The sequence below is a fragment of the Bos indicus x Bos taurus genome, chromosome 13, assembly GCF_003369695.1.
Source record: "Bos indicus x Bos taurus breed Angus x Brahman F1 hybrid chromosome 13, Bos_hybrid_MaternalHap_v2.0, whole genome shotgun sequence".
Lineage (NCBI taxonomy): Eukaryota > Metazoa > Chordata > Mammalia > Artiodactyla > Bovidae > Bos > Bos indicus x Bos taurus.
In genome coordinates this window covers 21,484,692-21,497,791 of record NC_040088.1, presented here as the reverse complement: position 1 = coordinate 21,497,791, position 13,100 = coordinate 21,484,692, and the positions used below count along the sequence as shown (strand labels likewise).

The 13,100-nt window shown below is 55.7% G+C and overlaps 1 protein-coding gene across 2 annotated transcripts in view; it reads right to left on the bottom strand.

The window, feature by feature from the left end:
* Nucleotides 1-13,100, bottom strand: part of NOL4L (nucleolar protein 4 like) — a 131,332-nt gene that overhangs the window by 63,396 nt on the left and 54,836 nt on the right. For both annotated transcript variants that reach the window (XM_027558818.1, XM_027558819.1), the window contains exons 3-4: nt 10,856-10,967; nt 1,964-2,073 (exon numbers count right to left, since the gene is read on the bottom strand). In XM_027558818.1, coding sequence (XP_027414619.1) covers nt 1,964-2,073; nt 10,856-10,967 — 222 coding nt within the window. The remainder of the gene's footprint in view (nt 1-1,963; nt 2,074-10,855; nt 10,968-13,100) is intronic.

Below are 13,100 nucleotides of genomic sequence, written 5' to 3'. Positions count from 1 at the left end.
AGATCATAAGAAGAGCTGGGAATGGTGCTGTCTTTGGTCATCCCTAGACCCTGGCTCTTGGAGTAGGGCTCCATAAATATTTGTTAAATGACTGAATCCTTGTCAATGCACCTAACCAGCTTCCCTGGTGGCTCAGACAGTAATGAATCTGCCTTCAATGCAGTAGACCCAGGTTTGATCCCTGGGTTGGGAAGATCCCCTGGAGAAGGGAATGGCAACCCACTCCAGTATTCTTGCCTGGAGAATCCCATGGATGGAGGAACCTGGCAGGCTACGGTCCATGGGGTCACAAAGAGTTGGACACGACTGAGCAACTAACACACACACACACACACACACACACACACACACACCCCAGTCTTAATTCCTCTTGGGTTCATGCATGTTAAGTCACTTTAGTCATGTCCAACTCTTTGTGGACCCGCCAGGCTCCTCTTTTCTATGACGGTCGCATCCCTAAGAAACTTCAAAAACAGCGGGGATAATGGTGTCGGTTTTCCACTCAAAACCGCAAAGTTGTTTTGTGCAGAAAATGCCAGTTATAAGGGTGTTGCTCTAACAGAAGCAACAGTTATAACATCTAAGCACCACTACATGGGGTGAAGCACAAAGGCACTCAAACAGCCAGACAGCAGGAGTTCAGCCCCACGGCTTTTCTTTTCCCCACAAAACGGCGCTTGAGCCCAGTTCACCGCCAGAACCGGCAGTGGTCAGTGCACCACACTGGGATCCCTCATGAACGGATCTTGGTATGTTTCCTTCGGTTATACAAACTCCTGCTGTCTCTGGGGCACTAAGGGGTTCCCCAGGTGGTGCTAGTGGTACTGAACCTGCCTCCCAGTGCTGGAGAGGTGAGAGGCGCGTTCCATCCCTGGGTCGGGATGAAAAGACGGGAGAGACGCAAACAACTCCACCACCCAGAGCCCAGCTTACTTCATCCGCCCTCTTGAGGCTGTGGGGATGGGAGGGCCACCACACCTCCTCCTCAGGGCAATGCAGAACTCAAGCCAAATGGCTCAGATCCTCAGACCCCAGCCCCAGATGCTACCTAAGCACCTCCAGCTTCATCCCCTCAGAGCTGACAGCAGAGCTGTCACCCTCCTCGGCGGACACACACCCAGGTTGTCAAGGAGACCAGCCACATCCTGGATGGAATGCACCCAGGGCTGGAAGTCAGACTTCCAACGGAGGAGAGAACAACCTATTTCCCTAGTCGCGCCTCAAAGATACGGCAGGTTCAAACGTCACAGCTGATGAGAAAGCTTGAAGCAGGAGGTGAGACACTCTGACTCTGGGTTGGAGCAGTGGTCGGGGAGAGGGGTGGCACTCACCCAGTCTTTCTCTGAAAGACAGTCAGGCTACGCGCCTTGCAAAGGGCTAGAAGGTGGGCTGTGGAGGGAGGTGGGCAGGAGCGGTTTTCTTTTCACAGCCTGTTTCCATGGTGCCTGACAGCCCTGGGCAATCCACAGCTGGGGAGTCCTGGGCAGCCCGGGGAGGTGGGGGGTGCGGGCAGGGCCTTATCTCACGCTGGGCCACCTTCCCCGGCTCACCCTCCAGGCCCACCGGGTCCCCAAGAGTGACAGAGGCTACAGGCAGGCGTGGCCTCCCTCTTGCCTCCCCAGGGCAAGGAGACGAGTGGCGCAGTAGAGGGCAGAGCAGGGCAAGGGCAAGCCGAGAGCCAAGGCCAGCAGCTCTCACCCCTCCCACTTCCACCCCCTTACCCCTGCCCTTGAGGAAGGCTTCCCCGAAGACCTGGCAGGGCGGTCTACTCAGCGGACCTTCTCACTAGGAACACGTTCCTTCCCTCCTCTCAGCCAGGACTGCCCGGCCCAGATAAGCAGATAAGGGCCTCTTTGGTTTCCAGTGTGTTTACACAGGCTGTGGCCCCACATCTCGGAAAGGCTCAACCACATCCAGGCAAGTTAGGACACCTCCGGTGGGGCGAGGGGGACGGATGCCTTACCTGCTCCTGGGAATTCATCACGCGCAACTTCATCTGTTTCAGGTACGTGGAGGTGAGGGGCATGTTGTAATCGATGATCCCGGAGACCAGAGGAGACGGAGGCTCGTTTTCTGGTGGATAGAAGAAAAGGAAGTCCCTTTCAGCCTGTGTGGGGGGCCACCAGCAACATGGCACCCACGGGGGGAACCCAACACGGGGCCCGGGGAGGAGGCCAGGCGGGCAGGCGGTCTCTGACTCATGGAGCACCCACAGTATCTGGCCCGTGGATGTGGACTGCATGGTGCTGAGAGTGTTTCTCAACTAAGTAACCGTGTTTAGTAAGAGAGGTCACAGTTGAAAATTGGGGATTTCTGGCTTCTTTGAAAAATGGAAGGTCTAGCTACACAGGGCCCTCACTCTTACATGGCAAACACCCACTGCTGCTGAGCCTCTCCTTTTAGACAGGGCTCGAGGGCTCTGTTCTGCTGCAGTGTCCACCTGTTCCTATTGCCCTGCACACTTGCACTCAACGATGATGCTTGCCAGGCCCTTGAAGTCAAATATGTAAGTTTCCTACGCTGGTCACATGCCACACTGCCCCACGCTGACCCTCACCCCCCACAGCATCCTCCCTAAAGCCGCCATGGACCACCTGGCTCACGGGTCTGGGCCAGGCCTCCAGTCCACCCAAATTCTAGTTCCTCTTTAATCACATGGAGAGGAGCATTGTTCCTCCCTTTTATTGCTTTCTTGTCCTGAAGATCAAAGTAACGCATATTCCTTTTGTAGAGCATTTGCAAAGTGTGGAAAGATGTAAAGAAAAAAAAAAAGTCCATAATTGCACCAAGCAGCTTGGCATATGCTTCTGTTTATTTTTTCCTCTGTGATTTCTTTTTTACATACTTGATATCATAATGCATACCGAGAATAACAGTCTGCTTTTGAAACCTTTTTTTTTTGCTTAACATTTTGTCATAGGCATTTCCCCTACCATCAAAAATCTTGTTTTGCTTTGCAAATATAATTTTTATATCCCTGTATTGTTTTATCATATGTTCTGTTAGTTACTCCCTTATGAGTGGCTACTTAGGCTATCTGCTATCAGGGGCTACTTATAAACACTGCTGGGAACATCTCTGTACGTGAATACTGGTCTGTATTTGCGATCATTTCCTTTTTAGACCAGATTCCAAAACACGGAATTCATGGGTCAAATGGTAGGAATATTTAACAACTTTTTTGTTTTTCCTTAACCTCACCCAGAGGCATGTGGCATCTTAGTTAGAACAAGGGATCTTAGTTAGAACAAGTTACTTATAGGACAAGGGTCAAACCCACGTCTCCTGCACTGGAAGCGCGGAGTCTTAACCACTGGCAAGTCCCTACTCAATGACTCTTGAAAATGTCTGGTCACGCTGCCTTCTGCAAAGGCTCCTGCGGTGGGCCCAGCTTGCCACTTTGCTGTGCATCTTAGGTACCTCTGTGGGTGCCATTTAGGAGCGACTGCAATGGCGCAGGAGTTAAGTCAACTAGACCGGAAGCATGATTCAAGGGAAGCCCATTGCCACTCTTTCCAGTCCAGCCTCCCCTTCAGATGTCTGCTGCTGTGATCAAGCTGGAAACCCTGAAGCCACCTGCTGGGACCCATCACACAAAGCAGGGCCTCATTTTGTCATTTAGTCATTTGACCTGGCTTCACCCTCTGTCTGGGGAGTCATCATGTTTACCTGTTTTCTGGCTGCCTCCTCCCCCAGCCTCCAAGGGCACCGGGCCTTGACCCAAGTCCTCCTTGGCGCCTAGTTCTATCTGTGGGCTGGGGTTGGAGTGGCGTGAGAAGTAGGGGCGACTTTCCGATGAGCTGAAGCCTGCCTGCCGCCACTGGCAACACGCCCAGAAGGACGGGCTGGAGGGAAGTCGGTGACCGGTGGGTTGGAGGAAGGCAGGGATCTGCTGAAGCTGCCACTCAGAGCCAGAGCCTAGGCCGGCAGGCCCCCACAACCTTGAAAACACTGCTGAGTGAAAGAAGCCAGACGCCACGGGACAAACACTGGGGGATTCCATGTGGATGCGGCAGCTGGAACAGGCATGTTCACACAGACAGAAAGTAGAAGAGGGGCTACCAGGGCCAGGGCATCTGGGGATGGGAAGTTACTGCTTCATGGGGCTGTACGTTCTGTTTGGCAGGACGAAGAGTTTTGGAAAATAGATGGTGGTGATGACTGCTGGGCAGTGAGTATAACTATAATGCCACTGAGTTGTACACTTAAAATGTATTAAAATTGCAAGTTTTGCGTTATGTTTTACCACAATAAAGAAAAATGGCTCCCGCAAACAAGAGAGCAAAACTAGCCAGGGGGCACCAGGGCCGTTCCTACTTGGCGAGGATAGAACAGCCCCGCAGAGAACAGCGTCCACGCATCTTGAGGTGGTGCCCCTCTGGTGACTGTACTGCTTGAATAACATTTTCTATCAAGTTTTTTAAAAACACATAGCTTCGTTTTGCTATTTTTTTTCCTTAAGGAAAAAAAAAAAATGTGGATGCGCTGTGCGGCTTGTGGAAGGAGTTTAGTTCCCAGACCAGGGATCGAACCCGGTCCCCTGCAGTGGAAGCGCTGAGTCCTAACCGCTGGACCAGCAAAGGAAGCCGTTGTTGAGTTTTTGAAAGCCATGTGGTCATATGAAGAAATATTCGTTCTTCCAGGACTCACTAACAGGGAGTCTTAGGAACTGGCTTGAAAAATGGGCCAAACTTTTCCTTCTATTAAGGGAGCCCCTCCTGGTTCTGCGGCAGAGGGCTTTTCTGACACAGCGCACACTGGCCCCACCGGCACAGACGCCCAGTGCTGTGGGGAAACTAGAATTCGTTTTTGTGATTGTGGGTTCTCTTCTTCTTGCTGCCCCACCATCTACCCAGACCTGACCTCTTCAACCCGGGGCAGGGGGCATGCTGGGACCTGCCCACCCCCTCACCCCCCCACCCCCACAACTCCACGAGGCCGGACGCACTGTGTGAGGCAGACCCCGCAGCCACACTGAGATGATGTCATTCGAAAGAGCCACGGTTCCTGTTTTGGAGTGAGCGTCTTCAGATGGAGAAGACGGCCGTTTGCGTTTTGTTTCCTCAGAGACAAAGCTGTCTGCTGAGAAGCTGCTGGACAACGTGGTACGTGAGAAGGGCCCCCCACCCTAAGGGTCCCCGGTCAGAGCCTCAGATGAAGACTTCATCAGGTGACGTGGAGACGTCCTCTGCGTTTCGTTGTCCTAGGAGGCCGGACACTGAATTCCTTTACCAATGGTCACCTGTGTCCTGCCTGAAATGCCGTGAATCCTTACAAAGAGGTAACTTAAGAAAAAAAACAAACAGGGCCTTCCCTGGCAGTCCAGTGGTTAAGACTCCACACTTCTACTGCAGCGGGTGAGGGTTCCATTCCTGGTCTGGGAACTAAGATCCTTTGCGCCTGGCGGCACAGTCAGGAAAAAAAAAAAAAAGTAATATGAAAAATATAAAAATAAATAAATAAAAAGAAAAAATTTAAAGCCAAGGTTCAGCTTAGTTTAGGGCAGGGAAAAACCCACAATGGCTGGGAAGGTGCTCCTGGGAAGTGGGAGAAGGGGTCTTCCTTGGCCTGTTCCCTCTGCAGCACATCCACAGTTCAGAAACTGCTTCTGGTGCCCAGAGATGAGCCAGGAGAGCTCAGGAAGAGGAGGCTGAATGCCCCCGTCGGCTGTGGGGAGGGGACAGGGGGGTGGAGTGGAGCGGGACACCCTGGGCACACAGACGAATCCATCAGAGATCCGTGTGCCGTGAAATGCTTGCGTCCGCAGTTCCAGAAGTGAGGGCTCTGTCAGGGAGGCAGGACCTTGGCAGGCGGGAGACATTCCCGGGGAGGGAACGCGCCAGGGAGCTGGCTGTGGGAGGTCAGGGCTCGGGCCACACCGCAGCCAAGAGACAGGCAGGCAGGTTTTTGGCAGCAAGGGAGCTGCATGGTTCTGGGAGTGATAAGCACCACACACATAGACTTATAGGAAAGAGCTAAGGAACAGGGCCAGTGGGGGCTCCCTGGAGTCACGTGCTCACGTAGGGATGTAAGGGATGAGCGAAGATGAACCCACGAATGAGGAAGAAGCAGCTTCCCCGGGTTCTGCTGGATGGGCCAGGTCCCTGCCGTGGTCAATAAACACAGGGGCCATGCCTGAGCCACTGCAAGGAACCTGAGACCACCAGTGAGTTCAGAGCTAGTAAGGGTCACGGAGCTGAAATAACCCCTTAGGTGGCTGGTGAGAGAGGCAGAGGAATCACCCGAAGAAATGTTTCAACACCTTTTTTGCCAAGGAAACCTGAAACCAGCCCCAGCACTAGACCCAGCTTTACAGGCTGTTGAAGAGTCCATGACGCAAAGGCTCTCCCCAGGCCAAGCCGAGCGCTGACCACAGCCGGGCCTCAGTGACCAGGCCAATCCACGCAAACTCCAGCTGAGGAGGTGGCCCGGATCGTCCAGGTGGAGCACAGGGTGGCAAATTCTCTTGAGTTTCCACCCACGGGAATGGAGGAACTCCTCAATCCAGAGACACCCAGAGAGTTTCTGGGTACCAGGGCAAGAGCTCTCAGGGTCAGGGCTGGGTGGGTGAAGGATGTGTGCGCAATAAAGGCCTGGCGCAGAGGAAACGTGGGACTGGCCAACCGGCCACAGGGTTCAGATTTGGAACTAGAGATCCCAGGCTTGGGGTTGGCTTAGAAGGTGATGAAAAAAAAAAAAACCCTCTCTTCCAGGGAAGCGAATCAATAGGTCAGCAAGTCTTCAAGGAGCACCGAAGGGTGTGCATTCATGGCGGGGATGGTGGGGGGAAGGGCACAGGGCCGGCCCCTGGGCCCAGCAGGGCGGGACTGATGGCCAGTCCATTAGCGCTCCAAGGAGGAAGAGCTCCAGGGCTGCTGGCGTAGGTCCAGGCAGCTTTGTGGAGGGGGTATTTCAACAGGACTTCTGTTCAGTCACTGGGACGACAGCTACTGAGCCCTGCCAGGGCTCCATGCAGACCCTCCTGCGTGAGGCTCCCAAGGACTCCCCAGTTTACAGATGAGGCAACCTCCCCAGATTACACAGGCGGTGAGCGTGAGAAGGGATAGAGGGCAGGCCAGCGCAGGAGAGGCTGCAGGGGCAGAGGAACGAACCGGAATGGGGTCACGTGGGGCAGGACAGGAAGTGGGGGGCTCTGGAGCGGCCAGGCAGGGAGGGGGTTGAAAACCACTGCAGGGACGCCACCACCTGAGTGGACGGCTCTGGCTGAGGAGGGACCCTTTGGGGGGTAACCGGCGCTGCCCGCTGCTAACTCCTTGTCTGCCACGTAAACAGCATTTTGTCACATCAAAGAAAATTAAGATGTGCCCTCTCCCGAAGCCCCTCTCCACAGCGGCCCAGGGCTGGGACCAGGGCACACCCAGCTCTCATCTTTGCCTCCTCTCCGCCCAGACTCGCTCAGGGGCCGGTGGAGCTGGGAGGCCCTGGAATTTCCCATCCTTGGACTTCCTGATCCTTGCAGCCTCCTTTGTTTGTGCTCCTGGCGCTGGGGGAGGGCATGGGGCTGTCCAGCATACTCTCCCACCACCACCTCCGCCCCCTTCTTGCCCCCTCCCGGGACAAACCACCACTGAGCAGGGGAGGCTGCTCTGCTTCCTTTCTTTCTTTCTAACACGAGGCCAGGAAGCAAGGCGCCCTCCCAGCCGCCCCTCGAGAACTCTCCATCCTGCTCTGTGGCCCCCTCCCGCCCCACCTTCCTGGGACAGGAACCTGGGGCCTGCCTCTGGGGCCAGGCGCAGGCTCTGATTTCCCGGAGGGCAGGCGAAGGAGGAGGGAAGGCTGGCAGAGCAGAGCAGAGCAGGGGTGCCTGTGAAAGGGCAGTCGGTGCAGCTGACCACATCCAGAGAGGCCAGCCTGGTGGGCAGAGACAGCGTCTCCACGCTCTCAGCTGGGGCAGGAGATGGGAGGACCTGCCAGCTGACGACAGGGATCCAGGCACAAATGCCTCTGACCATTGAGAAGACAGCAGAGTCTTTCAGCCTCTAAGGCTCTTCACTAGCAGCCTCCAGAAACCCTTCAGGCCAGCGGCCAGGCTGTAGGTGCTTGCTTGGGAGGGTGACCGTGTGTCTCTTCATGGGACACCTGGAAGCTGGCAGCCTTGCGTTTGGCTGGGACAACAATACTGGGTGGAGTGGGGGACAAGCTGATGTTTCCCAGGCACCCGTCGCACCAACCGCCCTACAGACGGGCTCGTTTAATTCAACTTCATCCTCCTGAAAACCCCAAGAGAGAAATGTTGCTCCCATTTGCTGATGGGAAGGTAAGTTCTCCTGCTTTCTGGGGGACCTTGGACAAGTCACATCACCGCACCACCTCTGTGCCTCCTCTCCTCAGCTGTGAACCAGGTCAGACACCTCCCAGGATCGCAGCAGCTGTCATGAGCAGCTGATGTCCAGAGAGGTTCTCTAACCTGCTGAGGGACACACAGCAGGGAGCAGGGCAGCACACCCAGGCCTGCCTGACCCCAAGCCCACCTTCTGAGACACTGAGGCCACGCCGCCTCTGGCTCCCTTGAGATCTCCTCCTCTCCCTGCGTGTGGGCAGCTCCACTTCTGGGGACAGGGAAGTGGCATTCGGCCTGAGGACAGGCGAGGATGGGCGGGGCACAGACTTACTCCGCCCTGCCATCTTCCTGCTGGAGCCCCTGGACACGGAGGCTCCCGCACAGAACCCACGAAGCTGGACATAAGGACCGTCCTCCACACCAGTGGGGAGAGGGGAACACAACAGACGGAGCCTGCAGACACCCCAGAGCAGTCCACAAACACAGCCCCTCCTGCCTGCCTCTGTTCCCCCAGGTTCTGTGTCTGACTTCGCCAGTCGCTATGGAAACGATAAGGGCAGCACAGGAGAGGACAGGCGCATGGGTGGGCAGGGACGATGCAGCTACCACCAGGCCTGTGCCCCTGGGACGAGGACCCGGGCAGGGTGGGGAGGAGCAGGGAAAGTCTCCTAGCCCAGCGGCAGGTGCTAAGGGGGCTGTCTTCGCACAGGGGTTGCAGCTGCCAAGCCAGGGCCAGGCCCTGTGGGGCAGGGGCCCTCCCTCAGGCCTCAGGCATTATCACAATAACTGCCACAGCCTCGGTTCCCTCGTCCTATGCGGCAGCCCTGCCCTAGGTACAGGGTTTAACTCTCAAATTTCATCAGGACCCTGCCCCTCTCTCCCGCTACCAGGTAGGTGCCATTATTAACTCCATTTCACACATGAGGAAACTTAGGCTCAGAGAGGTGAAGTCACTTGTTCAGGACACACGGTTACTGAGCGGCAGAGCTCAGATTTGAACGCACTCAGTGCGGTCCTGGCGCGCCTGGCTCTTAAATCAGGAACCCAGCACTTACGAGGGATGAACTACGTTAACTCCTGTCCCTCATACATCAGCAGCTATCCGATGAACTCAGTGAAGTGGCCATGGCCTAATGGCCCCCAAGAACAGGAAAGCCTCTGGGTTTGTGAAGTGGCTGCTGTCCAAAGTCGCATCAGGGCCCGACTACCAGCCAGGAAAATGACTCTGATGCTGGGAAAGATCGAAGGCAAGAGGAGAAGGGGACGACAGAGGATGAGATGGTTGGATGGCATCACGGACTCAATGGACATGAGTTTGAGCAAATTCTGGGAGATAGTGAAGGACAGGGAAGCCTGGCGTGCTGCACTCCATGGGGTTGCAAAGAGTCAGACACGACTGAGCGGCTCAACTACCAGCCAGGAAGAAAACCCCACTGGCGTCTACATTCCAATGCCCTGCGGTCGCTGGGCGGTGCTGTTGGTTTTCACCACATTTGGTGGATGCCACTGGGGCACCGCCTGAGGAAGTGGCTCACCCTTCTTTTCCCATCCTCAGGCAAACACCCCAACACCCACCGACTTCAGCACCCTTTGCAGGCCTGATGCCTAGCAGCCCTGATAAGCCGCCCATCTGGGCACCATTCCTCAGGCTTGAGTTACGGTCACACCAGCCAAATGTAATGGCCCTTCTTGCTGTGCCAAAGCCACCTTCGAACAGATGGCCCAGACTTACTGGAGGGAGGCCTCTGGGACGTTCAGGGTGAAGCTTTGGGGGGACTGAGGTGGGGGTCCTTGCAGGGAAGAGCTAGAGAGCATGGATGTCTGTCTAAGGGACCAGCTTGGACTGATCACACATGCTCTGGGCATTTTCTCTTTTTTCCCTATTTTTTGGCTTCACTGTGTGGCATGCGGGATCTTAGTTCCCTGACTAAGGATCGAACTTGTGCCCCGTGCCGTGCAAGTGCAGTGTCTTACCATGGAACCACCAAGAAAGTCCCTCTGGGCATTTTCAATTCTAACCAATCCCCACAGATCTGGGTGTGCACTGGGGGTAAAGGGCAGGGGACAAAGACTTAGGGAGGCCTACTACTAACGGCAGGAGGGCGGCTGTAGGGTAGAAAGGCGCCTGCAGCGAGGGCTGTGCTCCTGTCCCTAGGGAGGGCACAGTCAGGTCAGTGAGACCAGATCCACGTGGATACTGCCGGGGGTGGGGGGGAGGACCTGGGTGGCGAGGACTGCAGAGTTTAGGAAATGGGGTGAGGTGGCCATTTCCGTCTGCAACCTCGGTGGGAGAAGAGAGTGTTGAAGGGCAGTAGGAATGTACTGTTGGTTTTTAAGTGAAACTTGACATTAAAAAAAACAACCATAACAAACCAAACCTAAAATGAGGCTCTCTGGGCAGCTCCATGGACCCATGCTGGCCCCTGGGAATTATGACAGCTGCTGGTCATGCACTTTTCTGTCCCTGCCAGCAAAGGGCAGGCCCTGCTGGGGAAGAGCCCCTCCCCTGCACAGCCTCCCCCAGGCCTCCAGCCCGTCCACCTGCTCCCCTACCTTTGGGCTCCAGGCCGTTGGAATTAAAGTGCATCCTCTTCTGACACTCCGTGCAGCTCATCAGGAACCGGGTCACGGCTTCCCGTGGAAGGAAGGCGTAGGTCTCCGCGATCTGGGGGAGAGAGGAGGCTGGCTGTTACGTGGATCCGTGCGGAGGCAGCTTGCTCACCGGGTCACCAAGGGATCTGCTTTGGTGGCAGGCACTTGGCCCTTGCCAGGAAGGGCAGGGATTTGAGGAGCAAGAGGCAGATGTCTTAAGAGTCTCAGCCATAGAAATGAGTCAGTACTTTCGCAGAATACCAGTAGTTTTAAAATTTTAAATGAAGGAAGCTTAAAAATTATAAAAGCAAAACACTGACACATCATCTAGTCTATAACCTGTGTTCTCATAAATTGGGAATATTCCTCTCAGGTCATTTCATCACTGCTACTGAAGAATGAGTTGAGAAACACTGCTCCAGGGAGAAGGCAATGGCACTCCACTCCAGTACTCTTGCCTGGAAAATCCCATGGACAGAGGAGCCTGGTGAGCTGCAGTCCATGGGGTCGCTGGGGGTTGGACACGACTGAGCGACTTTACTTTCACTTTTCACTTTCATGCATTGGAGAAGGAAATGGCAACCCACTCCAGTATTCTTGCCTGGAGAATCCCAGGGATGGGGGAGCCTGGTGGGCTGCCGTCTATGGGGTCGCGCAGAGTCGGACACGACTGAAGCGACTTAGCAGCAGCAGCAGCAGCAGCTCCAGGGTAGGAGGAAACAACTCCCACTTTTAGAGAAGGATAAAGTGAGCCCCACTTATAAATCTACCAGCTGCGGGCCTATAAACAGAGCCCAACGCTCTACAGGCTATTCCTTGACCTAGTCACAGACCCAAGAGAGCTGTGAAATGCCTCAAATTGGACAGGCTTTCAGGAAGCCCCGTGTTCCAGGCAAGGTCACAAGGCCCAAAGAAGTGAACCAATTCACTTAAGGTCACACAGCTCTTTATAATAGTGCCAGACTAGAGCCGAAGCTCCAGGTCACCCTCAGAGCTGCCTCCAGAGGGCCTCCCCTAGCTATGGAGAAAGAGTCAGCAGTGTGGGAGGGAAGGTGAAAGCGATGTCAGGGAACACAAGAAAGCGGCTGGGTGGGGGGAGTGGGGAAGAAGCGGGGTGTAGTCCCAGCAGCTCAGTCCTCTCCTCTTGCTCTGGGTTTTGGGAAAAACCAGGTTGGTCCTGGTTTGGCTGCCTGAGGGGGCCGGAGGGACCTCTTGGGCCCAGGTTCTCTGGCTGAAGCCGGCAGCTGCCCGGTTGCGGGTTTCACACATTTCCCAGAGCCTGGGCCGTCTCACTCTCTCCACTAAGGGGCAGCATCACCCCAGCGTTCCTCTGTCCTCGCCGCAGCCCAGCCGGGAAAGTTGGCCGAGGGCTCTGGTCAGCCCACAGCAGGGTATTGGTGGGGGGTGAGCTGCTCTCCAGGACACACCTGGTCTGTTCCTTCGGGATGCACACGCACCCTGCTCCATCTCTGTGGTGGCCAGGAAGGGGGGCAGGGTGGGGCAGAGAGGAGGGGACTCAAGAGGGTTGCCAGGCACTCCTTCCCCGTGCCCCCTGCCCTGCGGCCAGGCCCTTGGAGGACAGGCTTGGGCTCTGCTGCCTGTGGAGCTCCATGGGCCAGTCCTGCCTGGTGGCTGGCTGCAAATGCAGAGTTAATTTTGGTGACACAATTGTTATTTCTCAGCTGATTTGATGCTCTGCGGAGCAGGCAGGCTCCTTGATGAGTTATCTCCCTTCCAAATTCTTTGTCTGATTGCCTTCCTCTGGAGGTCAGGAACAAGGGCAAACCCCTGCTCTCCAATTAGAACCAGTGGATGGGAAGGTCTGAGGGCGAAGACACGGGGCTGGGCTCTCCTGCCACACACGGGGACATCTTTATCCCTAGCCTGGGGCCGCCTGGAAGTCTCAGGGCAGCAGGTCCCTCTCGGGCCCAGGGGGTTGGGAGGGACGGGTCCTCTTGAGGGGCTGACAGCTATAGGAGTAAAGGGAAGAGGGAGGGACGCCCTCTGGGTCAGGCAGAGGGCTGAGGCTGAGTTGGGCCAATAGATGACCTCCTAAGGAACTGAGCTGGGGCATCCAGGTCCGGCCTCAGAAGAGCTGAGCTGAGCACGTGGAGGAGGAGGGTTGCAGTCTGCTGGGAGAGGAAGAAAGGTTGATACCATGGGGAAAGCCTGACTTCAACGCATGGAGCTCTTTGACTGCTGGGCA